General features: G+C 37.1%; 1 protein-coding gene across 6 annotated transcripts in view; it reads left to right on the forward strand.

Annotated features, from left to right (window-relative positions):
• The first annotated feature begins 555 nt into the window (after positions 1-555).
• Positions 556-27,649, forward strand: part of LOC136825783 (dynamin-binding protein-like) — a 39,430-nt gene continuing 12,336 nt past the window's right edge. For 2 of the 6 annotated variants that reach the window (XM_067082648.1, XM_067082649.1), the window contains exons 1-15: positions 556-938; positions 7,578-7,669; positions 9,052-9,246; positions 9,406-9,576; positions 10,190-10,311; positions 10,944-11,080; positions 13,640-13,773; positions 14,189-14,416; positions 18,650-18,811; positions 19,036-19,218; positions 22,258-22,404; positions 24,284-24,436; positions 24,698-24,817; positions 25,322-25,496; positions 26,827-27,239. In XM_067082648.1, the coding sequence (XP_066938749.1) occupies positions 902-938; positions 7,578-7,669; positions 9,052-9,246; positions 9,406-9,576; positions 10,190-10,311; positions 10,944-11,080; positions 13,640-13,773; positions 14,189-14,416; positions 18,650-18,811; positions 19,036-19,218; positions 22,258-22,404; positions 24,284-24,436; positions 24,698-24,817; positions 25,322-25,496; positions 26,827-27,239 (2,469 nt within the window). In that variant the 5' untranslated portion in view covers positions 556-901. Of the gene's footprint in view, positions 939-4,430; positions 4,549-7,577; positions 7,670-9,051; positions 9,247-9,405; positions 9,577-10,189; positions 10,312-10,943; positions 11,081-13,639; positions 13,774-14,188; positions 14,417-18,649; positions 18,812-19,035; positions 19,219-22,257; positions 22,405-24,283; positions 24,437-24,697; positions 24,818-25,321; positions 25,497-26,826; positions 27,240-27,649 lie in introns of those variants that run through there. The other 4 variants (XM_067082652.1, XM_067082650.1, XM_067082653.1 and 1 more) reach the window with 4 other exon arrangements.

Below are 27,649 nucleotides of genomic sequence, written 5' to 3' on the forward strand. Positions count from 1 at the left end.
ACACCCTTATCCATTTATAAGAAGAGGTAATAATTTTCTTAACAACAACTAGCCTAAGGCTATGGCGTTTCCCTCATTCCCAGGTACTGTATAGGTATTTAATCATATTTTGTGGCAATATTCCGTTGCCATTATTTATAATGTCTTGTACAATTCTTCCCTTTTAATTTTCTTCATGTTATCTCAAGAATTCCAAATGGCCATTGAAACACCCCAATATTATCAAATTTGTTGCTGCTTCACTCTTTTTCCCGTTATCTTGATTCGTGTCTATGTTCCCTTCTTTCCTTCTCTATAAAATGCATTATCTTCTTGTGCGCACTTTATGCCTTGCCTTTATCTTACTTTTTTAACCCCTTAACAAAGTGGGAAGCACGCGTTATTCATTCTGTTGCAAGTAGTTTACGAGAATAAGCACGATCTTGATAGGATAAAGAAGAGATTGCTCCCCTGATGTTTAAGAGGTGGAAATGTTGGGAAGTTGGCCCAGGGGCCGTAGCAAGTGATTTAATCCACGTGTGAAGAACCATGTACCGATATCAGCACTTTCTTATCATTATTGCCGATAGGTTGCCGTGGCATAGTTTCTCGAGACGGGAGGGACACAAGTGAGGAGGGAGTCCATGGGACGAACACTTGTTCTCTTGATCATACCAACTGTGTATGTGTGTTTGTGTGTGTGTTTGTGCAGTGTGGCAGACTGGCAGTTATCCCTCAACCGTGAGTTACAGCAGATGGTGTTATATTAAAGAGAGGATTTTGCAGATATTCATAACTCACGCTTCATTCAATCTCACCCAGTGATTTCGAGGCGTTCGCAGAAATAGAATTTCAAGAACCTTCGCCCCCCAAAAAACTTTTTGTTTTTAATGTGGAAACAAGAAGGGGTGCAAGAAACGACATGAGTCATCGTCGAAGTGAAATAGTCACACCTGAGGGTATGTCCTACTTCGTTAATTTGTTTATTTGATTTTTAATGACGGTCAGCACATTGTTGTTTTTGTTTCGAGATGCACACTTTTGTTTTTCTGGACAGATAATTGATTCATCCAAGGAAAAAAAAGATATTGGTAACTGCCACATTCACCCAGTAACTGCTGAATCAAGCATGAGGAACTGTTATAAAGAGTATACCAGCTGCTTCATACACAGTATATATTTTCTGGCGTAAAATAAGTAGAGTTTTTATATCGAATATTGCCACTTTATGTACACAGATCTAGATTTATCGCGATTTTCGGAATAGCCAAGTAAGCTTTTTTCCCCTGTTTCATCAGTTTCTACATATGCTTGTTTGTCTTTTCATTATCAGGATTAAGAAAAAAGCACATGTTTTCCTTTACTTTAAAATCTGATCGTTTCAGACTGACGAAGGAAAGTAAATTCGTTTTCATGTCAGCCTTGGTGATCTAGGCCATAGGTGGTGGTGTTACTCTGCCATCCTTGTGCTGGCACGGGCTCTTGCTCTTCAGCAGCCCGTAAAAGGCCATAGATGTATTCGATTGCGTTGAAGGTCACATATTTCATAGGGATCAGGACTGAATCAGTAAAACTACTGATGGACAGATCCAATTTCTATGAACTAGGTATAATTAAGTCTGTTAGACTCAGGGTTAGACTATATTAGTGGCCAGGTGCGAATCGTGTAAATCTGGACATTCCCATTTACCTTGTGAAGATTCAGCTAAATATCTGAATTAGGACTAAATTTTTAAACCGTTTATGGTTATATGGCTCACTATAAAGTCTTTTCGATTATACTGATGTCAAATCATATGGATTAGGACTATTATGTTAAACTTATAAACAAAAAAATTATTGAAGTGCATTTCCGTTAGATCTACAGAAATGGCTGGTTTTTTTCTCCCTTGACATTTTATACACCATAATTCGTCCGCAGTCTTCTATTTTATCTGGAATTGCAATAGTAAGGAGAACGATTTTATGTTAAAAAAATGACCTTGTTATCGAAGTTGTGATACTATCTTATAAGATAACAAATCCAAGCCGTAAAGCTGGCTTTTGTTGAATAATCCTTATCAGAGGATTAGAATGCGGTTCCAGAGATATCAAACGTTTTCAGAATGTGCTGGTTATAGGCTAAGATCTTTACAAACAAGTTAAGCTACTTACGTGAAAAGAAGCCTATGTTGCCATATGTTCAGTGAATCAAAAATAAAAAACAGTGCTTCACCAGATGTCAAAAATCTATTCGCAAATTGTAAGCATTTGCCAGATCATTTGCTGGAACCACTTACTTGGTCATATCACATAGGCTTCTCCTTGTTTCCCTATATGAAAAAAAAAATCGAAACTATATTAACTTTCAGTAACTCCAGAGGGACAAGAAACGATGCAGCAGGTAAATGTGATAATTAATTAGTGGTGGTATACATTCAAGTGTAAGGTTATGCATAATCGTGGTTTTTTAGTAAGCAAAATGAGAGACTTTGATAAACGTCAGTGCCGTTAACGGAAAAAAGGTGAAATATTTAAGTTCCCATGGCCTCGGTAAGCACGATGAGATATTTTTACAATAATTGTGTAGCGATGTTTTGTAATGTAGTAATGATTACTAGCAATCAACTGCCAATATAGGTGCGTCGTGAGAGAGAGAGAAAGAGAGAGAGGAATCAAGACCTCCCTCACATCTAGATCTATAGTACGAAAATGTAAACAAGGTTTCCATTGTCACCACAACTATCAAGGCAAGCACTTCAGACTCCTACGCCTCACCAAACGTAAACAATAATGCAAATTTTTAGCCCTAATTCCTGTGAGCTTAAACCTAGATGTTTTAACTTAAGTAAACTTCACTGCATGCTGAAAGTAACGTATAATATCAGTCACCATGGAATGAAACTGCTCTATTTCCTTTTAGCCTTGAACACTTGGGACCGGTGAATCACTTGGCAGGCAGTCTTATTTTTATGAAGATCAGCATGACAATTACACGCTTGAAAGAGCAAATTGAATATTATGGTAATTACAGTTGAATTTATGATGAATTTGATTTACATTATTAAAAAAACAAGACCCGTCGCCAATGGATTAGAAGTCGTGAGAAAATTGAAATTACATGTTATGGCAATAAAAACAGTAGCCTACTGTTTAAATAATATAGAACATGAAGACATAACAGTAAATTTAACAGACGGTGTGGGGTGAGATGCAATGGATCAACTATATTCTTCATATTAGTTAATTTACTGCATAAAAATCTGGAGGAGACAAAGAAAGGTTTTTAAAAACGTTTCTTAACTGTGCTTCTAATCTATGCTGCTGATGGCGTGGTTCAAAGTCATTCTTCAGAAAGAACAGTAGAAGCGATAACAGTACTAATAGAGAGTATTACACTGTAAGGGATTAGAACTGTCTACAGTTAGTGTATGCCGGAACTCATGGAATTAATTAAACAACGATTAAAAGAAATGTAAAAAAGGATAATCTATTATTTAGAAAACAATTTTGAAAGCACCGTGGAGTATGTTCAGGGATTTGAGATGAAAAAATGAACTGTTTTATCAAATGTCTGCCATTTAAAGCGTTGTATTACGTAGTAGAATTCACTAGGTGTATATATATAGCTTATCATCACTTATCTTCATATTCAATCTTATCTACCCGGCACATTTTATTCTGAAATGTTTCCTGTCATTGGTTTTAGGTTTTCAAGTTGTTTGCTCTAAGGCGAACTGTTGAGGTTTTGCAGGGATAAGAAGTCTGATGTGGACCTCTGGTTTCTTAGTAGCCAATAGAAACTAATCTTAGCATTAACTTTATTTGTACTTAAGGTATTTCTTGATATTCTCTTCATATTCTTCGATGTTTAAGTCAAGATTTTATTGGTCTTTTTCTATAAGCTATACTTTTCTCTTTCATCGTTATACTGTTTATTCCATGTTTCCCATGATCCTACCTATGGGCATCTTTGCCCAGTTCCGCAGTCATACTGCCCTCCCCTTGGTCAAACTTTCTTACAGTTTTCAAACTGCAAAACCAATGTTGTTTTCCAGTGTCTGTTAATTTCTGGACAGTTACTCCTTCCTTCCTTCCTTCCCAGCTTGCCGCATTGTTGGCATGTCCACTGGCCATATTTACAACGTTGCACAGAATCTTTATCATTATCCTACGTATTATACTTCGGACATCACGTCGTTTTCGTCACCTCTTTTTCACTGCCTAGGGATCTGGGCTGATGTTATTAGCTCCTCGTTTATTCTATGTGTAATCTGCCTACGTCTTGTTCATTTTGTCCTAATCATGTGTAAGTTTACTTTTTCATTTTGAATCTGACTCGCCACTAATTAATTCAGCAATGAGACATCGCTTTCACTCTTCCGTATTCTATATTCTCCTCCATGATTGCAACACCCATCATCCACACAGAAAATTAAACTTCAAGTGCTACAGAACAATCAACCTATCTAGGGACGAGCCGTTACAGAGACGGATCCTTCGTCGTCCTCCCCATCCATAGTACTAGCCTAATACTACTGCTATCACTGCAATCACCCGGTGTTTTTGACACTTACGCTTCCATCTAGAGTGAGTATTATATTTTACTGGCATAAAATTCTTGCAAGGGAATGATACAACAATGAATTTTGCTCTTGAACACAACAAATTTAGAGCAAAAGGAAAATAGGATCTTATTTTCTGGAGGAGGCGAGGTTACTAATGGGTACAACAAGGTAAACGCGTGACAGTGGGCCTATTGGGGTATCCTATTTACCAGTTTGTAACTTAGATGTAACCTATTCGTTACCTTTAAGTGAATATTTTAGGGTATCTGATGAAAAATTACAATTGGTTGGGATAGATTCTCAAGCAAGTAGGCTTATAACAATGATGGTTGCGTCGACAGCCGAGTAACTCACAGGGAGGATAGTCTAAGCTAGGCCTCCTAGGCTATGTCGTAGCGTATCTTTTTATTTATTTATTTATTTATTTATTTTTTTTGCTTTAGTACCAGCTCACGAAATTAGGGAGTTTTACTTTGGGTAGAACTAAGCATTAGCTCTGCATCGGGTATTACCTTAGAAATTGACTTTTTGTACAGTGGCCTATTATGGTTGCTTAGGCTATCAAGAATTTACAGTTAATTTTTGTCGCTTGACTGTAATCTACACTTTTGCCGGTTTATTACTATCGTATGGGGGTCTTACGTATTTCGCCGCGCTCAGCACTAGCCCCTGGGGGATCAAATGTCCCTTCAGAGTGCATTTCGTAGTACTGAAGGATAATGTTCGTTTCCGGTCTGAACGTCCCCACTCGATGTTTCAGTATATCTATCGAATCTTCATTAAAAAATAAAAAAAATATTCTCTATTCATAATTCTCAAAACCTAATATTTATCACAATAAAAAATAAAATACATGTAAATGAGTAAGGATTTTTGCCAAGCTTCAATTTTGCAAAATGCACTTTGAAAGGACATTTGATTCCCCAGGGGCTAGTACTGAACATGGCAAAATACATTTGACCCCCATGGGCTAGTACTAAACACGGTGAAACAGTGTACATGAATCACTGTTTAGTACTAGCCCTCATGTGGAATTGGAGTTCGGACTGGAAACGAACTTTAACCGCATTGAAACTTAAAAAAAATCCTCAATTATTTACATATTTTTTATTTTTTATTGTGATAAATATTAGTTTGCAAGAATTATGTATATAGATCATTTTTAAAATTTCTTTAGGAAGATTCAAAAGATATAATGGTAGAACTATATAGTAGCTCATGCTGTATGACTGCCTTCTAACTTAACTTTTTCACAGTTTTTTTGGCTAATTATGAATTTACACCTTTAATTTTTGGTGCCTTGAGTGTAATTAACCTGTAATTAACCTGTGAAGTCCATCCAACAGGGGTTTCCATACGCGATCTTTACAAGACAGAGCGCGGGTATGTCTGTTTCGAACGGTTCATATCCTGTCCGGCATATGCAATAACTTGTTAACATATGGGTACACAACCCCCCCAGTACTAAACGCGGCGAAGGGACATTCCATTTGGCCGACAACATACAGATGCACAGCCAGTATCAGAACCCCTAAAAGTGCAGAAAAAACCAGTTGAAAAGATAAAAACAGACGCAGAGCTAATATATAGATTTACCGACATAATAAAAAATTGAGTTGGGATGTTAGGACCAGAAATGAACATTATCCCAGTCCCCTGCCTAAGTTACATGGACTCCTAGGTTAGGTTGGGTTAGGGTACATTAGGTTAGTATGGTTCCTTTTATAATAGATTTCCTTAGCCAATCCCTTCTTGAACATATGGCAGAGCTAATACTTAGAAATACTTAATAGGCCCATGATAATGATGGGTGCATTAAAAGTAACTTAAGGTAGGGTAGTCAAATTGAGTTCGGGACAATTAGGCCGTATTATTTTCAGCCATGAACCTGTTAGGCCATTGCAACTTTAGGCCATATGAAGTTTAGGCCATAAGGCATGGCGGAAGCTCCTAGGATGCTGCATTTAGCACTAGCCCCTCAGGATCAAAGTATTATATACACCCATTTCGGCTGTTTGCCAGTTCATATGTTATGGCTTATGTTGTGGCTTAGGCTATCTTTTTATTTATTTATTTTCTTTTGCTTTAGTACCAGTTCATGAAATTGTGCCGGCTTTGTCTGTCCGTCCGCACTTTATTCTGTCCACATTTGTGAAAAATGTGAGTTGTTAAATAAATAAAAATATAACGGTGAGCAGTTTCAGCTTTTCACTGACTAAAAACATTACTTAACAATTATGTAAGAGGTGAGATCATAAAGTGGGTGGAGGAAGTCTTAAAAAAAGAGGACACTGCATGGCAAGAATCTTGGAAAGCACTGCAAGATGTTAGAAACATCAAATGGAAACTTACAAAATTTATGAAGACAAATGGGAACTTTAAAAATGTATGAATTCTTACACAATCAATTGATGATTGGTGCTATTTGGTTCAGTCGAAGTAAGAAGTTAATTAGTTATGTCTTAGTCTTTGTTTTATTTATTGCAAAATTAGCTGCAAAAATCTTGGTACTGTACTTTGGAGGCAGTAAACAGCTCATGTTACATCACCATACACAATCATCTGCAAATTTTTGTTTAAAAATGATGATGATTTGAAGTCGTTTGGCTATCATTTGGCAGTTTTATAAATAAATGTATTGTAAATGTTCACTGTAAAACTGGTTGTGATGATTTTGGCATTTCCAGCTGCAGCACATAGTTTTCTCTTTATTACTAAAATTTCCAAATGTTTATTTCATACTACAGTATATTACTGTTCACAAGTGTTTTAATGTTTAACCCTGATATTAGTCTATAACTTAAGTGGGTTACAGTTTGATATTTACATTCAGGGGTAGTAAGTGCCAGCCAGCTTTGTACCAGTGTATATTGTTTTATTTTATTATTAAAACTACTGTTACCGTCATGGGGTGTGATGTATATACCTGGCTCAGTATTGATTTATATAAAAGTAATACATTTCTATCCAAAAAATTCTTTTGAAAATTTGCGATCTGTATACATAGTTGTTATTCTTGTGGTATTTTACTTTGTAACCTTTTTTTTTAAGGTGACGGAATTGGGTGCGATGAAGAAGTATCAGAAGATTCAGATTTTTCTGACTTTGAATCTGATGAATTTGATGATGAAACTGCTGGCTCTGTAAGTAATAACTTTAGTTTCTGTTATAGTCATCATATTTTATTTGTTCACTTACATGTAACCAAATGTGAGACTTATTTTCTATCTGTCTCAAGTTGACCATGCTACTCCAATTCTTTAGTTAGTTCATTCAATCCTGTATGGCGAGTAACCCATTTTGGTTTGGAGTACTGTACTGCATCGGAACAGAAGGTACGCTTGTTGGAACTGAACAGCATTTGGCTCAAGTTTTGCACTAATGGTGCCCCTTCTCCTTTATCTATCTTCATTATCCCCAGTAGCATATAGCTGTAGATACAGCCCTGGCCAAGTATGGGTAAGTTAAATAGCAAAACTTCCTATCTTTGTTGTTTTTAATTTTTTAATATAGTACGATGAAGTATTGTATCCGAATTCAGAATAACAGCAAAACCAGCTCTCTATCAAAAGAATAAATTCATAGTGAGTAATGAGTAATTGTCGTTTAATGCTTTGCCAGATTCATATTTGAGGACCCCATAAAATCTCATAGGGTTAACAAAGGGGATGAGGATAGGTGGTAGAGCATTATTACTTGAATTTGCTCTATGGCCACCTTCTGAGCTGGTCTTACCATCCAGGATGGAAACCATACTTCTAAAGTTCCCTGGGTAAGGTTACAAGCAAGCCTTGCTGGTACAGGGTTCTGTCAGCCATGTCACCTCACAGGTGGTTACAGTAGTAATCTTTCCTGGGTTCATATATGTGGCTGGGAATCTGACATTTCTGGGTGAGGAGAACACAACCAGTCATGTTCTTTGGATAATACTCCCATCTAAGGAGTGAGTCTGCATATAAAGATAAATTCAAGATAATTGCAGATAACCAACCCTTCATTTTTCATAGCTGCAGGTGAGTGGGCCCCAAACCCCTTCACTCACCTACTGCTAATTAACTACAGTGCTTTGTTAGCAAGCTCCAATGACTATACCAGTTTTTGCCAAAGTTATCAGATTCCTTGAATTTTCAGTTTTTATAATAAAAAAGCTCCTTGCCATGAATTTGATTTCCGTAATCCAAAAGGGGTAAAAAAAAAAACTTTTTGATGAAGTTTCTAGGACAGTTAAAATACAGTATGGAGATTTAACGGATATAACACCTGGAATATACAGTTTTCTTAGCTAAAGTATGGTGTAGTGATTTTATGGCTTGAATCCTGTAGTTGTATATTTGTTTACTTTGTAATCATGAATTGCATTGTCATGAAATGTGTAAAAAAATTTGTTAATACTTGTTGGTTAACAAGAATACAGTATATTTTAACTTAGTGCTTGGAATGTTAGAATGAACTATTTTCTTAGTTAAAGTTTTGTGTGGCCATTTTTTTTTTTAGTGCTATACCTGTATGTTTATTTACTTTGCAGGATGCTTTTCAATGCAGGTTACATCTCACCACAAACCTTCCAGGCCATCGGGGAGAAAGAGTTCGAGAACTGGTGGCAACAGAGCTCGAGTATGTACATGACTTAGAGCTCCTCACTGAACTAACCACTGGAGACACAGCAAGGGACAGGTACAATGTACTTGACATGAAGGTCTTATTGGGCAACATGGCTGAGGTATGCACCTTTGGCATAAGGAAAAATGAGAGTATATTGTGCCTAGTTTCAAGTATTTAACACTGATATTCTCTATCACACGAAAATATGTTTCATGTAAACATTTCTTGGGCTGTTGAATGTGGGTTATTTTTACTGTTTGTTTTTGGGTTTCACCAGGTAATTGATGTGGCTAGGAGGTTTTTACAGGAGCTGAAAGATGTAGCTCATCAGAAAGAAGAGGAGATGGTAGTAGGGAAAATTTTTCTACAGTTTGTTGATGAGCTTTCCGAAGTTTATAAAGTGTACTGCTCATCGTACAACGTGGACGTATTGCCCTTACTGAAAAAGGTACAGTATTGGTCTTTGTAGTGCTTGATGTACATTATTTTGGGCATTTGGGAGGCAAATGACATATAATATGCTCTATAGGTTATAAACTAAGGCAGTCTTGACCATCACTAGCAGTTGCTTTTATATAAAGCTGTTCACATCATTAGTGTGAAAACAATTAAATCTAAAGGTTAAGAATAAAGAAATATGTCAGAAATTGAAAGTAGAGTACAAGGAAATGAGGAAAAATTGAATGTAAAATGCAGTAATAAAAAATGGTATGCAGATTACTTTTAGACTTGTCTCTATCATTTGATCTGTACAGTTAAAATTGTTAGTTGAACCATAAATGTTTAGGTGAAGTGCTAGTACTAGTACTACCTCTGCTACAAGTAAAAATGATGACTCATGTTCATTTATAGATCGTATACTCACATTATTACTTTATCATCATTAGAAAGTAGTTTAACTAGACCACAGAGTCAAATTTTAAGACTCAAATTGCTTAATTGAAGAATTAATTTCTAAGAGAGGGACAGATATTAGAGCAATTAAAAATCAAGGGTACTGTAATCGGAAAATCAGATAGGAATAAACTAACCAGACTCTGTCACTCCCTTTTTGTCTTCAGTATGAAAGTGAGGAAACCACATCTGTTGCCCTAAAACTGCTTGCTGAGGAGTTGAAGCTTCATAAACAACATTTACTTGACTTGAATTATGTTCTTATCAAACCAGTCCAAAGAATTTTGAAGTAAGTGTTGTGAAGAGTGAAGTTACTGTATAAATATCAAATTGGCAGCTGTTTGAGTTGAAAAATCTTAGGGTGAATATACTTTATACCCATTGTGGTTTTGTTGTAAAACTTTGAAATGAGATTTAAAACTAGTTTCAGAGTCTTGCTAAGGAATGTTTGTTTGAGATAATGTCTTACGAGGAGCATTTTCAAAGTTAATTGAAAAACTTCACTAACTACTAATGGTGCTCTAGATTTTGCTTGTTTTGGTGTCCTTTTCATGCTAAAGTTTTTGTTAAAAGTTAATAATGATTTTGTGCAAGAATGTTGTTATCCAGTTGAAGTAATACATCTCATGAAAATTACTTCCTTATTACTTCTTACTGGTGCCTTTTTGCTGGTGTTTTCAGGGAAAGTGAGTGTGGAATAGGCTTTAGTTAGGCAGTTTTTTGTGTCTATGAAACATAATCTTGAAGAAAAATTAAATTAGACTTGTTGAAAGTAGGTAGTTGATTCTCAGTAGAGATAGGAAAACCGGAAATGTTATTCCAACAAATTGTCTGTTTAAAATCCACACATTTGTAATTTTTTGTTTGATAGTTCAGTTTCATACTGTTGCACCTAAAATGATAAAGTTTTTCACTTGCCAGGTATCCGTTATATCTGTATGAATTGGTCCAAGCAACTCCAGAGAACCACAAAGACTTCGGTGAATTGGAGGATGCCAAGAAATCTTTTCTGGTCGCTGCGAAAGATATAAATGAGTACACACGAGCTATGGATTTAGGTTAGTGGTAATCCTAGAAATTTTTTTTCCCCATATCTTGGCAAAAATTCACAGTACGGAAAGTATCCCTGTAAAGAGCTAAGCATCTATTAAGGTCATTTTTATATTTTTGTTTTTTATACTCGTATATTATACACCCACTTTTATGTTGGACTGCTACTATACCACCAGTACTACTATAGTTTCATTGAGCATGCATTACTGCTCATTGGTGCTCGTGCAACTTATACCTTCCTTGGAATTATAGCTATCTTTTCCTTCTCCTTTTAACTTAACGAAATCCGGTTTTCAGCCTTGGCTTTTGAGGTTTCTTAGGCATCCCATACTCATATGTGAGCATCTTCTGGGGATGCTACACTCAGGTGATTAAGCTCATTCTCTTTTTTTTATTATCTGAAGTAAAACAAGAAGTTATGTGACATCTGCTTCAATTCTGCAGTTCCACTGTTATCATTATAGAGGGATGAATAAATTTGTTTTTATTTAGCATTTCCCAACGTTTTGTGAGAGAGAGAGAGAGAGAGAGAGAGAGAGAGAGAGAGAGAGAGAGAGAGAGAGAGAGAGAGAGAGAGAGAGAGAGAGAGAGAGAGAGATGTAATTGTCGTTAGTGAGTGCTTGATTTGTTGGAAGAGGGATGAGGTCGTTAGGTTGTTTACGGTGCTGTCTGTCTGTGCAAATGTCGAGGGAGTTTTTTTGGTTTTAGAGAGAGTCTTGAGCTGAGTTCTGTGCAAGGCGGACATTGGTGGTGTATGATTATTGTATGTTCCGTGAGTCGAGTGTTTTCTGTTGGATGTCATTGTTGTCTGTGCATGTGTCTCTTTCTTTTTGCTTGTTTTTTTGGTTGGAAGTCTGTTTTCCAGGTTGTTTGTGAATTTTGTCTACTGTGTTGGCGACTGGACACCCTCAACCATCTCCCAGCAACCGAGGATCATAGTGAGTATTGTATGTGGTTATACGCTCGGTGTATCTGTGTTGTGTATTGTTTTTTGTGTTTTAAAATCCCGCCACATAATATATGGCTAAACGTCAACGTGGGGCTGTTGTATAACAGCCAAGTAGGGATTGTTTGTGTGGGTAGAGGAGAGTAAGAGGTCAGATGAGTGAGATAGAGAAACTGGAGAGAGGAACCTGAGTGGCTAGGAACCCAGGGTAGGCTGGAGGAGGAGAAATGGGGAGGCTGAGGAGAGAGAATGAGGAGTTGAGGAGTCATTTGGAGATGGGGGGGAATGCTAAGAAGTGCAAAAGAAGAAATGAAAGGGGAGATGAAAGAGTCCAAAGAGAGAATGGATAAAAGTTGGAGGGAATGATGAAAGGTGTGGAAGAAATGGTGAAAGGTATGTTCAGGGTGTTTTTGGAGAAGGGGCTGTTGGAGGCAGGTTCTCTGAACGTGAAGGGGCAAGAGAGAAAGAAAAGGAGGAAGAAGTGAATGGAAGCGTGAGTGATGAAAGTGATATGGGAATAGGAAGAAACGAGGGAATGAGAGGCAGGGTAAGGAAAAGGGGGAATGAAAGCAAGGGAAGGAACAGAGGGAAAGTAAGGATAAGTCAGGGGAAGAAAAAAGGAAGAAGGGAAAGGGAAAGAAACTGGCAAGAAGAGTAAGGAAGTGGGAAAGGCAGGAAAGAAGGGAGAGGGTGAAGGCAGTAGTGATAGTGAGGTGGATGGAGGTGAGTGGATAAAAGTGGATAAAAGAGGGGGAAGAAGAGTGTAATGAGTAAGATGAATGTAAGTGCAGAAGTGGACTCTTTTGTATTCAGAAGAGGGTATGAAAGGACAGAGGAAAGTAGCGAAAGTGAGAGTGAAAGGAGAAAGAAGTGAGAAAGGCTATGTATGTGAGGGAGGTACGGTGTGAAAAGTATAATGAGTATGGAAGTAGGGATGTGCATGATTTCTTTAGGGAGTATGAAAGGTTTTGTCAGGATAAGTATGGGGAAAGTAAGAGAGTGTGGGCACGAGAATTAGTAGAGTATCAGCAAGGATTCGTGACTTGGCTGAGCATGTCCACTGGCAAAATTTCCTTGAAAATTCTTTGTTTGATGTGTCTTGATGTGTTCTGCAGAATTTAAGGCTCTTTATTGATTAATGGATTGTATTAAATAATTTTTTAAACAAAATTTATTTTTTCATGGATTGTGATGGAGTAGGGTAATAATCTTGTATTGATTGAATTGTAGGTATTGCAAGACTTAACCTAGAAGTAGAGCTAAACCTCTCCTATCGAAAGATTTTGATTGCATATCTGCACATTGGCGGTACTGGCTACTGTTGCTGTTTGGGACCTGATGATCTGTCCACACATGCAGTGCTGACTGTTGCCATCTGTCATCATTTAAGGAATGTAATATCCAGGCCAATATCAGACCACAAAATAGGCTAATTATAGGTAGTAGTTAGTTTGTGGTGAAACAATTCAGTTTTCCTCTGAAACATTATTATAATCTGACTGTGTGTGTGTAGTTACTATGCCTCATAGCCTGCAGGGTTCTTGAGAGTGTTGGCTCTTTTAGTGGTTATTCTTTTGTTGGAATTCTCAGAAATTAAGGTATACACTCTAACTTTCAGTGCATAAATATCGTGAAGTTGACCATTCTATCCATGGGAAGATGCGCCGTATTAATCTACAGTCCATAGCTAGAAAGTCTGTCCGGGTGACAAGAAAACTATCTCAGAGGTTTGGAGTGCCTCATCAAGTGAAGGTGTGTGTTTTTGTATAGTTTTGCTCCTCAAGTATTATGAAAGAGACATGAAAATGCTGAATTTCATTTCTGTTTTATGTTGGAGTCATGCAATAATATCATCTTAAACCTTTGAAACTCTGATAATGTTAGCTGAAATTATATTCCCAATAATTGAGATTCTGGTGAAATCAAATGACATCATCTGGAGAAAATTCCTTATGAACTTTGACTTGTCATTTTGACTTTGATTTTGTTATTTAACATTTTTTTTTATATTGAATAAAGTACAAGTATTCAGCTTCAAAATGATTCCATACCTAGCATTGTATAGTATTTTGAAATGCAGAATTTCAAAGAAGTAAGTTGTAATGGGCTCTTATATATTTTTAACTTAGCAACATACGCTTTCTCATAACCGTTTGCCTTATTTTAGACAATGCATTCAGAAGTGAAAGAACTAGGAATCAAGTTTCGCAATGTCCAAAAAGCGACAGAAATTTTGGTGAAGAATGTGACATCTTTGGTCGAAGCAGTGAGAAATAGACATTCTACAGAGCTTGTCATTGCTGAGTTGTTAGTGGACATATTTCCAGAAGCAGCTGAAGTTCTTAAAGTCAAAGCAGCTGTTATGGAATCATGCAATAGAGTTTTACAGCTTTTTGTAAGTATCTTTCTGACCCTAATGCATACATTCTTTTTTTAAACAATTAGCATTGATGACAAGTTGGATTTTCTTTTGAAAAATCCAACCACGAGCATTCTTACTTGGGAAAATAGTAAATTACCAAAGTATGTGGTAATTTGAGTCACCAATAAAGTATGATAGGCAGAGCTGAAGTTCTAACTATTGGCCAGTAGGTTGTGATGAGTTCAGAATTATGAGAAGTCCACTTACTTTTACCTAGGCTTAAGCTTGTGTTCACGGTGGATTTAACAATCTGAGAAACGTCTTAAGAATGCCTAAATGACTGGTTGGGATAGAAGAAGCAAGTCTTGGATACTAAGTATAGCACACAAATACCCTAATGAGATTGGCACAATCTTCAAAATTTTTATCCATTCAGTTAATAGTTTTGCAGTTATGGCAATGGAGCTTCTTGAATAATCCAAATGGAATCCAGGCCCGTAGTAATTAAACCACCAAATGATCTGTCTTGATGATACAGTTCAAAACATATATTGAACTGTAGTATAAAAATACAGAAAGACTGACAGGTGAATAGTCAAAGTAAAATCATTTTGGCTACTGTAGATTTAGGCTTCTTAGGAGGAGACTGCAGATTCTGCCTTGAAGCATTCAGGAAAGAAGGAGCCACTGCTTTGCTCGCTGCTTGTTAGACAAGATGATCATTATTGTCGGCTGGACCCCTGTCTATGGCTGCATCCAATTGATCCTGGGGAAAAGCAGCTGGGAGCCCAGAACATCGCCATCCCTCAAGGATAAAAAGGAATCCACATCGATAGACCAAGCCACTTTGGAGAGGACAGCATCTCTCCTCATCAGCAGGATATTAGCCCACAAATTAGCGGTCAGATGGGTAAGGTAGGACATAGCCTTAGCACCAGATTGCAACAATCTGATGTAAGCTGAACTATTGACTTTACTCCTTGACGAAGGGGAAGAAGAAATCTTGGCAACAGCTGAAGACCATAAATCCAGCCAAGAAGCATTTTGGAAGGCAGAAGAGGCAGTCGACTCCAAAGAAACAGCTTCTTGGAAGGAAAGGGAAGAACCTTCTGCTCTGACCTGATCCAGGGTCAAACCTGGCTTCTGATGGACGACATTGGAGTTGACCTGTCTATTCAGGAGAGGCACGAGAGGAGTTGCATAATACTTCTTATGGCAAGGAAGAGGAGGAGGGAGAAATTTAAACAATCTGCCAGAACGAAGGGAGTTATCTCCTCCCGAAATCAAGGAATTTACATGATTAAGGACTGAGTCAGCGTGACTGGAACAAGGCAACTCAAATGATGGCCACAGATGTGAGAAGGCGAACGACATCTATTGATGTGGGAAGGTGAACGGCGGCTGTGGCTGCAGGAAGACAAACGATGGCCATGGATGTGGGAGGGCAAACAATGGCCGTGGTCGAGAACGGCGAAGCAGCTAGTCAGATGAAGAACCATGGTCGCATCCAACTCTGGCGGTGACTAGCAGTACATCTGTCACCATGCACACAGCCATGTCCATTCACACACCCATGTTCAAGGGAAACTGGAGAGGAATCACAACAAAGAAGGAGCAGATGATGACGACAGTGAAGACGAAGAAAGAGATCTATGCCATCTTTTCTTAAGAAAATGGGCGTATTCACTCGAAGAGCAGAGTCGACAGTGTCGAGTAAAGTCTGAATGAGAGAAGAAGCAGACGGCGCAACAGCAGATGACGTCATGGTAGAACTAGGCTGTGATGTCACGGGAGCAGACGAACTCTGGACGCGATCTGTTGGAACAACCACTGGCTGAATGGGAGGTGACGCAGGATGGTGAGTAGAGAGAACCAGTGGCATCTCGCTAGTAGGCGTAACACGTGACCCAGTAGAGTGAAGGCCAGGAGGGTTGGAAACTGTCATGGTTGCTGGCACAGGAATGCGTGAAGACATGAAATACCCCTGATAGGCCCAACGAAGCTTAAACAACTGACATCTGCGCATCTGAACCTGAAACAGAGGGAGAAGATGGTGCTGCCCAAAACATCCCCGAGAGAGAGAGATAGGGTAGCATGGGACAAATTCAGAGAACCCTTTCCCAAAACTTCCAAAGACCAATCAATGGAAGAAAAGGGAGACACACCTGACAAGGAAGGAGAAGCAAGGGGAGAAGCAGAACAACGAAGAACCTGAGGAACATTCATTGAAGGAGCAGAAATCTTTCCCCAGATGGCGCCTCCAACCTCCGCCTGTGCTGGTTCTTCTTGGCAGATCTCTTCCACTGTGCAGGATGCCAAGAACGACACTCAGGGCAAGGGTTAGTCACATTTCAATCATTCAATCTGCACCTACTACAAGTTGAATGGGGTTCATTCTCAAAAGAAGCCATATAATGCGAGCAAGGATAGGAGCCTACACCAGGACATTTTCTCTGAAGCTTACAGGAACTTTTGGGATTTGCATGATAAAAACCAAAACACTCATACTAAACATGCTGATCACAAAAACAAACAAAAAACATGGGCAAACGCAAAAACAACCTGCTATGGAGAGGAAGGAGAGAAAGAAATGACCTCCCTCAATGGCAGTAAGAAGAAAACTGATATGTCACGGGGTTGAGATTGGGTCGCTGGCCGCATCCCACCTCATGTCCATGACAGATGCCAGATGCCACCAGTTCCTTGCATAAACAATTCTTGTTTTCATTTTTACCGGTTTTCAGCTGGCGCCAGAAGATATATCCTAATGTTAAGACCACAGGTTTGTTAGCTATGAAAAATACAAATTAATTTAAACGTCATTTTGGTTCAGCTGAAATGGCATGAGACTGAAGTGACTAAAGTTCCTGGGAACCAAAAAGTGCTTTAAGTCCATTAGTACTTGATACAGCTCCTTCCTTTTTGAAAAGTAACAGTCTTCATAGCAATTCTAGATTTACACTTCATCTTTGGTGCCTTCATTTTGTAACAGTCTTATCTCTCACTGTTTTGCACCTTGTTCTTGCAGGGGGATATTTTTTCTCTTTATAGGTTTAAATCGAATGCAGCTTTTATAGTTAAGAACCCTACTTTCATTTTTACCATAAATACCAGTTACTTAGATATTAATATATATCAAGAGAAGTTGTTTCAGCCATATTGTAAAAATGTTTACTGAAACTAATGATTGATATTTCTAGACTTGGGACTTTGTCTAAAGGATTTGTTAAAAATAAGAGGTAAAAACTGTCACCAAGAAGCTGTACTGTTTGGTAGCAGTGCAGTTTGGTAGCAAGTACAGCTTGATAGTAGCACAGTTTGGTAGCAAGAGACCAAAGGTAATGAATAAAAGTAGGATTCAGAGGGCAGTGAAGTTGAGATTACCAGCACGATTGCAAAATTCATAAGTAAACATAGGACAGCACCTGGGGACTACTTGAGTAAGAAACCAGGGCTCATGTGAGTCATTGGTTTATTTTTAAGCAGCTGAAGACCCTAGAGTGAAACTAGAAGTTTGTACTGGTAACTTGTTCTACTGTGATCATTGGTTGCAATGAGTATAGTGCCTTCCAAGTGTGTTACACATCTATATTAAAAAGTAGTAAATGTATACTAAAGGTGCATCCACACTACACCAAATCACTTTGTAGGTGGTGTCTTATACATACATGGCAAGGTCAGAGATATGGATGGGTCATTGCCTGAGACAAATCTGTTGGCTTGCCTAAAACATTGTTTCAATTCTGATTGTCTCTGATGCCAAGTCCAAGTCCAAGTCCACACCATGATTTAGTGTTTTACAGGCTTGTAAGCAAAGAGCACTTCTTACTTGCAACGGCTTTTGCTACCACGCTTTATTGCCAAGTAATGTTAAATGAAAGCATAATTGAATGACCTCTTTTGTCCGGGAGCCAGAAGGTGTGTGCATTTGGGAAGAGTGAAGATTGTAAGTGTGGGAACAATACGATTGACAAAGTTGTGATAATACAGTTAATATATGAAATTATTTTCATGAAGCCCTAGATCACAATAGCTGCTGATTTGTGTAGGAATCTATTAAAAAATTTAGTATCGTCATTTTGTAGGTTTTAGTAATATTAACCAGAGTTATAGATTCAACATTAATGCCTTTAGATGTTTGTTGGTAAACTTTTAGCACAGTATTGTCAGTCTGGGAATTTGAAAGGGGTACAGTAATGGGAAATGCAGTGCACATTTTGGCAAGTGGCCTAAACTTAGATGACTAACTTCCACTTCTTTTAACAGGATAATGAAGTTCAGCTAAGGGTATTGCATCCTGCTCGTCAAATCTTAATTCTTTGTGAAGGGCCAGCGAATATTATACAGAAAACAAGAAACATAATGGTTGATTATGATATGGCACAACTTAAGCTTCAGGCAGCTCTGGAACCTTCTAGAATTGCTATGGTAAGGTGATTTTTTCAATCACAAAACACTGATATTTGAGATACTACTATACCACTATTTCTATCTGTGTAAAATTTAGGGCCAGCTGCATCTTTTCAATCACTTCCACCAGACTTTTTAGTCACATTTCATGTCGGCAGCGTTTGGTTAACCATGTGCTATAGTCTTTATACTGTATATGTTAAAATGTTTTCTTTATTTTCATAATGAACCTTTTATTTCAGGTAATTGAAGAATCTGCTGGAATTCGAAGTAATTATGAAGCTCTTACTAAGCAGTTGGTGGCTGAATTGCCGGTGTTTATCGATCATTGTATTGCAGTCTTGACATTATGTACCCAATCCCTAATTAGTGCTCATATGTACTTACAGGGGCACCTTGCAAAGCTTTATTTGCAGTTAACCCAGGTAAGAGATAACATAGTGTATAATTTTGTCAGTTTTATATTTGTGAATATGGAATTTTTGAAGGAAATAAAAATAATAATTTAAGGGATTATTTATAGTATATTGAGAAAGTGGTACAGAGCCTTTGTCAAGAACATAACAGAGAATACCATAATTTCTCATCTTAGAACTAATACTTGGTTGTTACCAGTGATATAAACCAGAGTCCAGACATATAGCTTAGTCTGTTCTGATATAATATTAGTATGTTATACAGTCGATGGTCCCTTAGAAATACTGTAGATGGTTTAGGACGCAGTCATGCAGTTTTCCTTTTGTATACACAGGTAATTGGTTCAGCCCTCCTTTGTACATTTAAAATCACTTGTGATAGCAAACTCTATAATATTATTGTACTGTATATGTTAAATTAATAACAAACCTTGTTACTTATTGTCCCCATTTCTTTTATAATATATTCATATACAAAAAATCTGCAAAGTAGGAAGAAAATTAGTACTGTTGTAGTATGTGAGCTATGTTCTTGTGCAGTGAGATCCATCCTGTCTCAGCAGTCATCTGTGCTTGTGAGTACTTCAATCCCCAGACTTTTGAAAGCGTTGTAAAGAATTGACTATCATTGCATTGTGATTTCCATTCTTCATATTTTCATTGAGAGGTGATTTATTTTGAAAACTTATTGTGCTTAAGTGAGAGAAGGATTCGTATGGCGTCTTGCTTGGTAGCGCCAGAAAAATACAAGTATTGTACCAGTTTTCTTTTTGCCAAGAGGATTTGTGGTACTGTGTTTTATGGTTGTAAGATTTAGTGTAAAGGTAGTTTTCATGCTTTGGTTGCTTTTGGTAGGCTAACAACACCAGCTGTTAGTGCTGTTAATTTAGATGTTAATACACCCTCTGAATTTTACTCTAACTATAGGTTTTGCCCTTCTTTTAAACTAAGCTCTAAATTTAGACCTATACTGAATTGAAATTATACAATATTTAGCAGTGATGTCTGCTAGAACTTACAGATGAACCAGGCCTCTTAGGACGTGAATAAAGTGGGTGTTTTATCTTTATTACACTTACTGAACAACTGTATAAATTTAGATTTCAGAGAAAATTCCTTTTACATATTTTGAGGAATATTTTTGTCTGTACTGTATTTTAATTTTTGTTATTTATTCTGTTGCTGTTGTGTTTTGCCCTCTTGTGCCAGAATCTGGGAAGAATGTTACCTTAATCATGTCTTAATGTTCTCTTTTCACAGGACAGGATAGTAGTGTCAGCAGTTTTTCAGACTGTCTTTGGTACTGCCCTTGGTCAAGGATTCTGTTTTCCCACCTTCATAGCCGGTGTCATATCTGTAATGCAGTGTTTGATGGTTGGTGCTTCCTCTTTCCTCCTCTTCTTTAGTGCCACAGGCTTGTCTGTATCTCAAGTCTCGCACAGAATGCACTGATTCCTGATGTCACCTCCCTACAAAGAAGGTTCTGAGTGCAAGCACCTTCCTTCTGGACCTTCCTGTTCCTGCTAAAAGCAAGGAACGGGTTCTTCTTCTGTTATTTTTTCTTGATACTTTCTTTCCATGTGTGGAGGTCTTGGCCTCAGCGGCTTTTTGGCAACCCTTTAGACTCAGGACTTCAGCTTCCTCTTCTGCTCTTTATTTTAGAAAGTTTTCTGGAGTAGAATTTTTTGTTGCCATTATTCTCGCTGATCCACTCATTTTTGGCTATAGAGGCTGTTTAGCCTTACCAGGTGTGTTGTCTTGAATTCCCCACCTTTACACGTCAGGTGCTTGGCATGTCTGGGGATATATTTTCCATTGCATCTGTTACAGAGCACCCTAGATTTCCAAGGTTGTCAGTGGCTCCACTGTCCACTGTTATGGGAATTAGACTTCTTGCATCTTAGTCTTCTATTCTTTTCAGGGGCTCTTCTGCTTTTTCTTCCCTCCTGAATTGCAAATCAAGTTAATGATTTATTGGTTTTTGTATAAAAACTAAGTTTTCCCAAAGAAAACAAGTGTTTGAGCAAGTTCCTTAGCCATAATCTTCCTAGTTCCATTTCCTTACCCTTCGTAATGGGACTATGGGCTGGGCATGTGTGATGGAACCTTCTTTCTTTTAAATCAAATCAATATAGGTAGGGCCATTTAACACAGAATAAAGCTGAGTATGTTAATGAGCTTGTATAAACACTTGATTTAGAAGTAGTTTTTGTTTTTTGTTTGATCTTCCCAAGGCAAGGGTCATGCAGACATGATCAAGTGTCAGCCTGTCAGATTCAGCAGTGGATATTAATTATTTATTACCTGCTTGATTTTTAAGCAATATATATTTATTCATTTATCATCGTTAACCCTCTCTTGCTTGATGATGGCATTCTTTATGTCATGGATGATGGAAGATACTGCTGAATGAGGTGGGTATGGGTGGCTATGATTGTTCTTAGAGTGCTTTCATTACTTGGAATCACTGACCTCTCAGTTGAATGTCTGTTGCAGGGGTATTACCTTATAGTACATTTGCCTGTTCACTCCACGGCCTTAAGTGTCTTTTTTAATCTCAGTCATATGAGCTTCTAATCGCAATAATATTAGTTTTGTTTTTGACTTTCATTCCATCCAGCTAATTATGGAGTTTTCTTCAGTGGGTCACTCCTTTCACTGAGTTGTGAGTGCAATTAATGTAAGTGGCGAGTTTGTTGTGAAGCAAATTTAGTTTTTTAAAAACAAAACTAATTTTTTCAGTACTAACCTATCATATACACCAAGTATGCTGTTTCCCAACTGTACCAGTTTCTTTCAGTTGTAAGACTTGCTTGGAACTCAGGATCCATGGAGTTTGTTGAGCCAGCAAAGGATTATCATCTTTTAAACAGAGTTTTACAGGTTTTTGAATACCATGAATGTGGACTAATGTAAATGATAAATTTACTGTGAAAAATTTATTGAGTGATTTTGAGTTTAAAACACTGATGTTTTCAGATTTGCACAGTATTTTACAGGATACATTTTTGTGATTACTAATGTTTAATGTTTTCTCAATATTTTTAGGAACCAGGACTAAGTTTCATGACACCTGAAGAAGCCGAAAGTAAGGCAAAACAGAGGGTTGAAGATCTCTTGCAAGCACTTCCAAATGCTTATCAGAGGAAACATATACCAAAGAAAAAAGAGCCTGTAAAAAAAACTGAAAAATCAGTAAGTATAATGTCTGAAAGAATAGACATTTTCTTTAGTTACATTCTGTTTCTTTTGTGGCCTTTTATTGAATATGTGCAATGCCTGCTGCTGTATATTCTTTTCTGTTTCAGTAATATGAAAGATTAGGGCAACTTTTTAATAGTATAGTTATGCAATATGTTCAGTGCAGATTTATTCTTCTAGTTATCAACAGTAGCATAAGTCAGCCATCAAGCAATATTAACTCTTGTGCCCCAAAAGGTACAACTGAGGCTTTACTGATGGAAGACTTTGAGCCACTCATGGCTATGTTGAAAGTTATCACCCTGCCATGTATCTGAGAAACCTTTGTGGCTTGGCTACCTCACAAAATAAATACCAGTCAGAGCATTAGCCTTACTTTTGCTTTGAAAAAAATATCTCAGGCGGGGGTTGCAGTTAGAAATGCGACATATTTTGTATCACTTCTCTGTTTGGGAATGTAATGTGTGACTAGATATATCTCATATATCAGTAATGTTTTTGTGTTAAAGCAGTAATTTAATACAAACATAGCACTAAATAAATGATGTCCCAAACTTGTCATTTGTTGTTGATTATATTTCGGGCATTCACACCTAAGATTTTTGACTGTTAGTGTTACTTGACAGTCTGTACATATAAGGATTGGATCTTGCGGGCTCTTCATTAATATCAATGGTTCAAACAGAAGTGACCAATTCTAAGACAAGTCAAAATTACATGTGTGTGTGTATTGTTTCTTTGATATGATAAATTCCATATTCGAACATTGGGCTTGATCTGTTTTAATTTGTTACTTCCATTTGTAATATTCCTTATAGTCTGCCACTTATTCATTGTGTATAATGAGTTTTAGATATATTATATATTTACTAATGGGAATATCTGTGATCTGGTCGTAGTAGTTGCCGCTTTGGCTGCTTTTTTGGTTTCTTCATTTCCTTTAATGCCTATATGGGCAGGAATCTAACATATTTATATACTTTTACCCTCATCATATAATTTGTGAAATGAAAATTTAATTTGTTCAGTGAGGATATTTTTTGGAGTATAATTTTGAAGGGTTTCTCAAGCCAGTGTTTATTACTAATGTGAACCTTTACAAGTATTTCTTATATGTCCTATTAAAAGTTGTTTATGATGTTCTGGTGTATATTGTATGCATAGTTTTTAGATAAATCTTGATCAGGTATATGATTTACTGCCATATCTTATAAAATAAATACATTTGATTTATTTGACAATGCTATTGTATTCACAAATGAATGCTGGGTAATAAGGTCTATAGTTAAAATTGTTAAAAGCATGCTGCCACAGAAATTTGTAATTGTAGTAATTTTAGAAGTGGTTTATTAATCATTTAGCTGTTTTTGCCAAAAAATTCGCTTGTGCATCAAATTTAAGTCTCCATTCCACGGATATGAGGCTACTTTAGATACTGAACTGTGTTGGATTTCTGCTAATGTGGTCATTATGGGAAATGATGCTAATAGAGCAGCCATAACCACAGATTAAGTATAGATATTCCTGTCTGCTATTATTTTGCATCTGCAAAAGCAATCCTTTATTGGATAATGAATCTGATAGCAAAAAGTGAAAACTTATCAAACCCATTATTAGGCTGTAACATCCTCATATCAAAAAGCATACCACATTAAGAGAACCTTTTATAATTTTGATTTAGGGATATTTGTTGAATAGCCACCCACTCATTGGTGTGGGTGAACCCCCAGTAATTTCCAGGATAGTGATAATAGTGCAAGAAGCACCAGTATGTGTAAGATTTTGCTTGCTGTAGAAAGAATAAAATTTTTTTATTAACACTCCAAAACAAAAAAGTCACATGGTTGCTAATGACCCATTTTATATGGAACAGGAGGAAGTTGAAAAGCATGATAAATGTGAGGGTAATAATGGGGAACCAGCTAAAGTTAGTTCTTCATCTGAATTCTTCAAGAGTCTTCCCTCCATACCCAGGGGTCGTTCACGAAGAAATTTTCATGCAAATTCTGAACAAACTGTTGATCAGGTAATGCAATTCTGCAATAAGACATAAGGACTTACTGTGCAGTGATTAATGTCTTATGATGGATATTAGCTGAAGAATGTGAAAAAATTAGACACTGTTCACTCAGAAGTTATTTGGGATTTGTTCAAATTAGTTTTTTTAGACAAATCTTAAAAGTTTTCAACATACAAGGAATTTTGTACCATTTTGTTGGCATTTTCCTTTATTTTCTTGAATTGCTTCTTTCTGAGATGCTCACTGACAATATGTCTAATGTTTCAGAGCCAAAAGGAACCTTGCCGCTCAGGTTCTCGATATGAATATTTTAAAAGCTGGTCACATTCGCACAAGCTTCGCCACACAAAATCCCTTTTTTCAGTGGTAGAGGGGAGTGATCGTAAAGTAAGTCTTTTTCTTCGCTGAAATGAATGTGGTCAGTTAAGTACTTAGGGATGCTTTGCATATTAAGTTTTTGCTATGATTTTGCTTAACACTTATTTGTACTTTTTGCATAATATACTTTGTTTAATTGTGTATCTGCAATTTCTTTTCCCATAAGGGTATGTAATAAATGTCTCCTATAGTTTAAAGATTGATGATGCGCCGTAGAGAGAAACAGAAATGCAGAGAATTTTGCCAGATATTTTTTTTTGTCTATGGTGACACTTATAGGAGGTAACCATCACTACAGTACTAGCTATGAATGCATTATGTAATTAATGCCCCCAGTAATTTTGATGCAAAGTAAAAGTGAAGTGGATTTACAGTGGATTAGTGTACTGCACAGTGTGCTGTTTTATTTGGTCTTTGTGTATGTATTTAACACGCTATTGTAATTGTTGTAACTTCCCAAAATTTATTTCAGTTTGTGGTGCAATTGCAAATATCTTTTGCTTATTATTGCAGACTGAAGTTAAGCCTTTAGAAGAACAGTACCCAAGGGATGTTATATTCACAGCCATTCAAGAACATAAACCTGAAGGGGAAAATGAACTGACCCTTCACACTGGCGATAAAGTTGCTGTTTTAAAAAAGAAAGACCCAATGGGAGGTGAAGAGCGATGGGTTGTTGATAGTGGAGGTAAGGGATTGGGTAGAACCTTTTAGATACTTGTATTTGGTTAGTGAGGCTGTTCATCTGAAAAGGCCTTATTTCTGTACAGTGGATCCAAGCTGCACCAAAATGTTGTGATCAAGAAGAAAAGGAGCCCTACTTAGCAGTCCCAGACGTCCTTCTACAAGCATGTCCGTGATTTATTCTTTTGGTAGCTAGGTAGCATCAGCGTCATTTTAGAAGAATTTAGCCTTTTCATGGTGTGTTGTGATCTGTGCCATTCATTGCACTAATTGCATACATTTTTTTTCCTTGTTTTTATTTACACTGTCTGTGGTTTGTAGTGTTCTGTTTTTATTTTAGAATACAGTATTTATGTTTTCTTTGCACAGCCAGTGAAGTAATTCATGTCAGTACCCTAAAGTCTGTTCCTCGTTTCCTTAGTGGTAAGTAGTTTTGGTTTCATGGGGGTATTTTCTTGCTTGGGGTTACTTTATTTATTTATGGAATAACTTTTATTAAATGCTCTATTCCTATATGTGTTGTGGGACTACTTTGTGAAGGGGAGCTTTTATTGTTCATGATGAACAGGTAGGAATTTTATGATTAACAATTTTGTATCAACAAGTGATGTTTTTAAAACAAAAACATTTTTCGTACCCTCCTCCCTTTCCTACTGCAATATTTTGGGAGCCATGGAAGAATGTGTCGAAGATAAGCTTCTTGGAGGATGTTTGGTCATATGCTGTTGGCCTCCTCCTTCCCTTTTTGATCTGAATGTTAGGGCAGCCAGGATCTGTTTGTATGGGAATAAGGCATTTTATGATTAAAGGATTCATATGAAAACCTTGTTTGTCCGTACAGAAGTACAAACCATCACCCTTTGAACAGGAGTATTCTTAAGTGTGAACTGGGATTATTAGTTGAAAGTTAATGACAAGGTAGTTTATTAGTGACAAGGTAGTTAAGGGGGGGGGTGAGTGAAAGAATACCCCACCTCACCTGCTGTGACCAAGCACTTTTTACTTAAACCACTGTTTTATATAAGTAACTTACCAAGTAATTACATAGCTGAAGCACACATATTTCAAAGTACTACTTCATCAGTCCTCCAGGAAGTATCTCAACTCTCTGCATTTGTACTTTATGCTTTACTAGTTCAAAGCTCTGTCCACCAGGCTGCAATTCTAGTCATAGTTAAGGAGATATCGTAATCCATGATCTTTTTTTGAAAAGCTGGCAGCTGTAGAAATTTCATGTTTTGCATTAATATGAAAAATGATGTAAGTATAGTTATTTCAAAATGTACTAAGTACAGTAGTGTTACTTTTCTAACACTGAATTGTTTCTTTTTCAGAGAAGATTGGCATGGTTAGAAAAGCATGCTTACAGCAGGCAGAAGCTCACACAGACGAAAGTGAAAGGTTAGATGTTGCTTGTGAAACAGGCCCCTCATCAGTAGTTCAGTTTCTTAGTTCTAGTCCAAAAGGCATTTCCCATAATTATACACAAAATGCGAGCAATTATCATGAGCCCTCTCATACTCAGGTGCCTCCAACCTTTCACCAGCAACCTACCAATCAAATAGAAAGTGGTCCATATATATCTCACAACTACTCTAACCTTGAAGAGAGTTTTACTGATTCTTCGGAGGAATGGCATGAAGATGGTAGTGCAGAGGAAAGTAATCAGTATGTTGCTCAAGCTTTGCAAGGTCGAAATGCAGGGATGGTACAGATAGACAATCAAACTTGCCCTGTCCCATTTCAAGTAAGTAATAGTGTCATGAAATTTTCATTACCTTCTTATATTTCCATTCCTGTCATATTGTGTTATAATGCTGGGTGTCTTCAATGATGTTTTAGTTTGTACTAGTTTTGTTGTATACCTTTACTAATCTAACATGGTTTGAGATGTGAAGAGGGTTGGATTGATCAAAACTCTGAAATATGAAGGAATTATCTCTCAACATTTGTTAACCACTTCACTATGAAAATATTGGTATCTGCTGATTTACAGTGGTTAGTGACTGGAAACCATGTTGTAAATCAGAATTGTCATAATTCTAGTCAATACGGGTATAGTATATTGTATAGGTATCCAGTACCATATATAAAACTGTGTTAAAATCAAACCTAGTGACAGCATTTTAATTGTATCTTTAATAAAACATGTAATAT

The sequence above is a fragment of the Macrobrachium rosenbergii genome, chromosome 39 (assembly GCF_040412425.1).
Source record: "Macrobrachium rosenbergii isolate ZJJX-2024 chromosome 39, ASM4041242v1, whole genome shotgun sequence".
Classification (NCBI taxonomy): Eukaryota; Metazoa; Arthropoda; class Malacostraca; order Decapoda; family Palaemonidae; genus Macrobrachium; species Macrobrachium rosenbergii.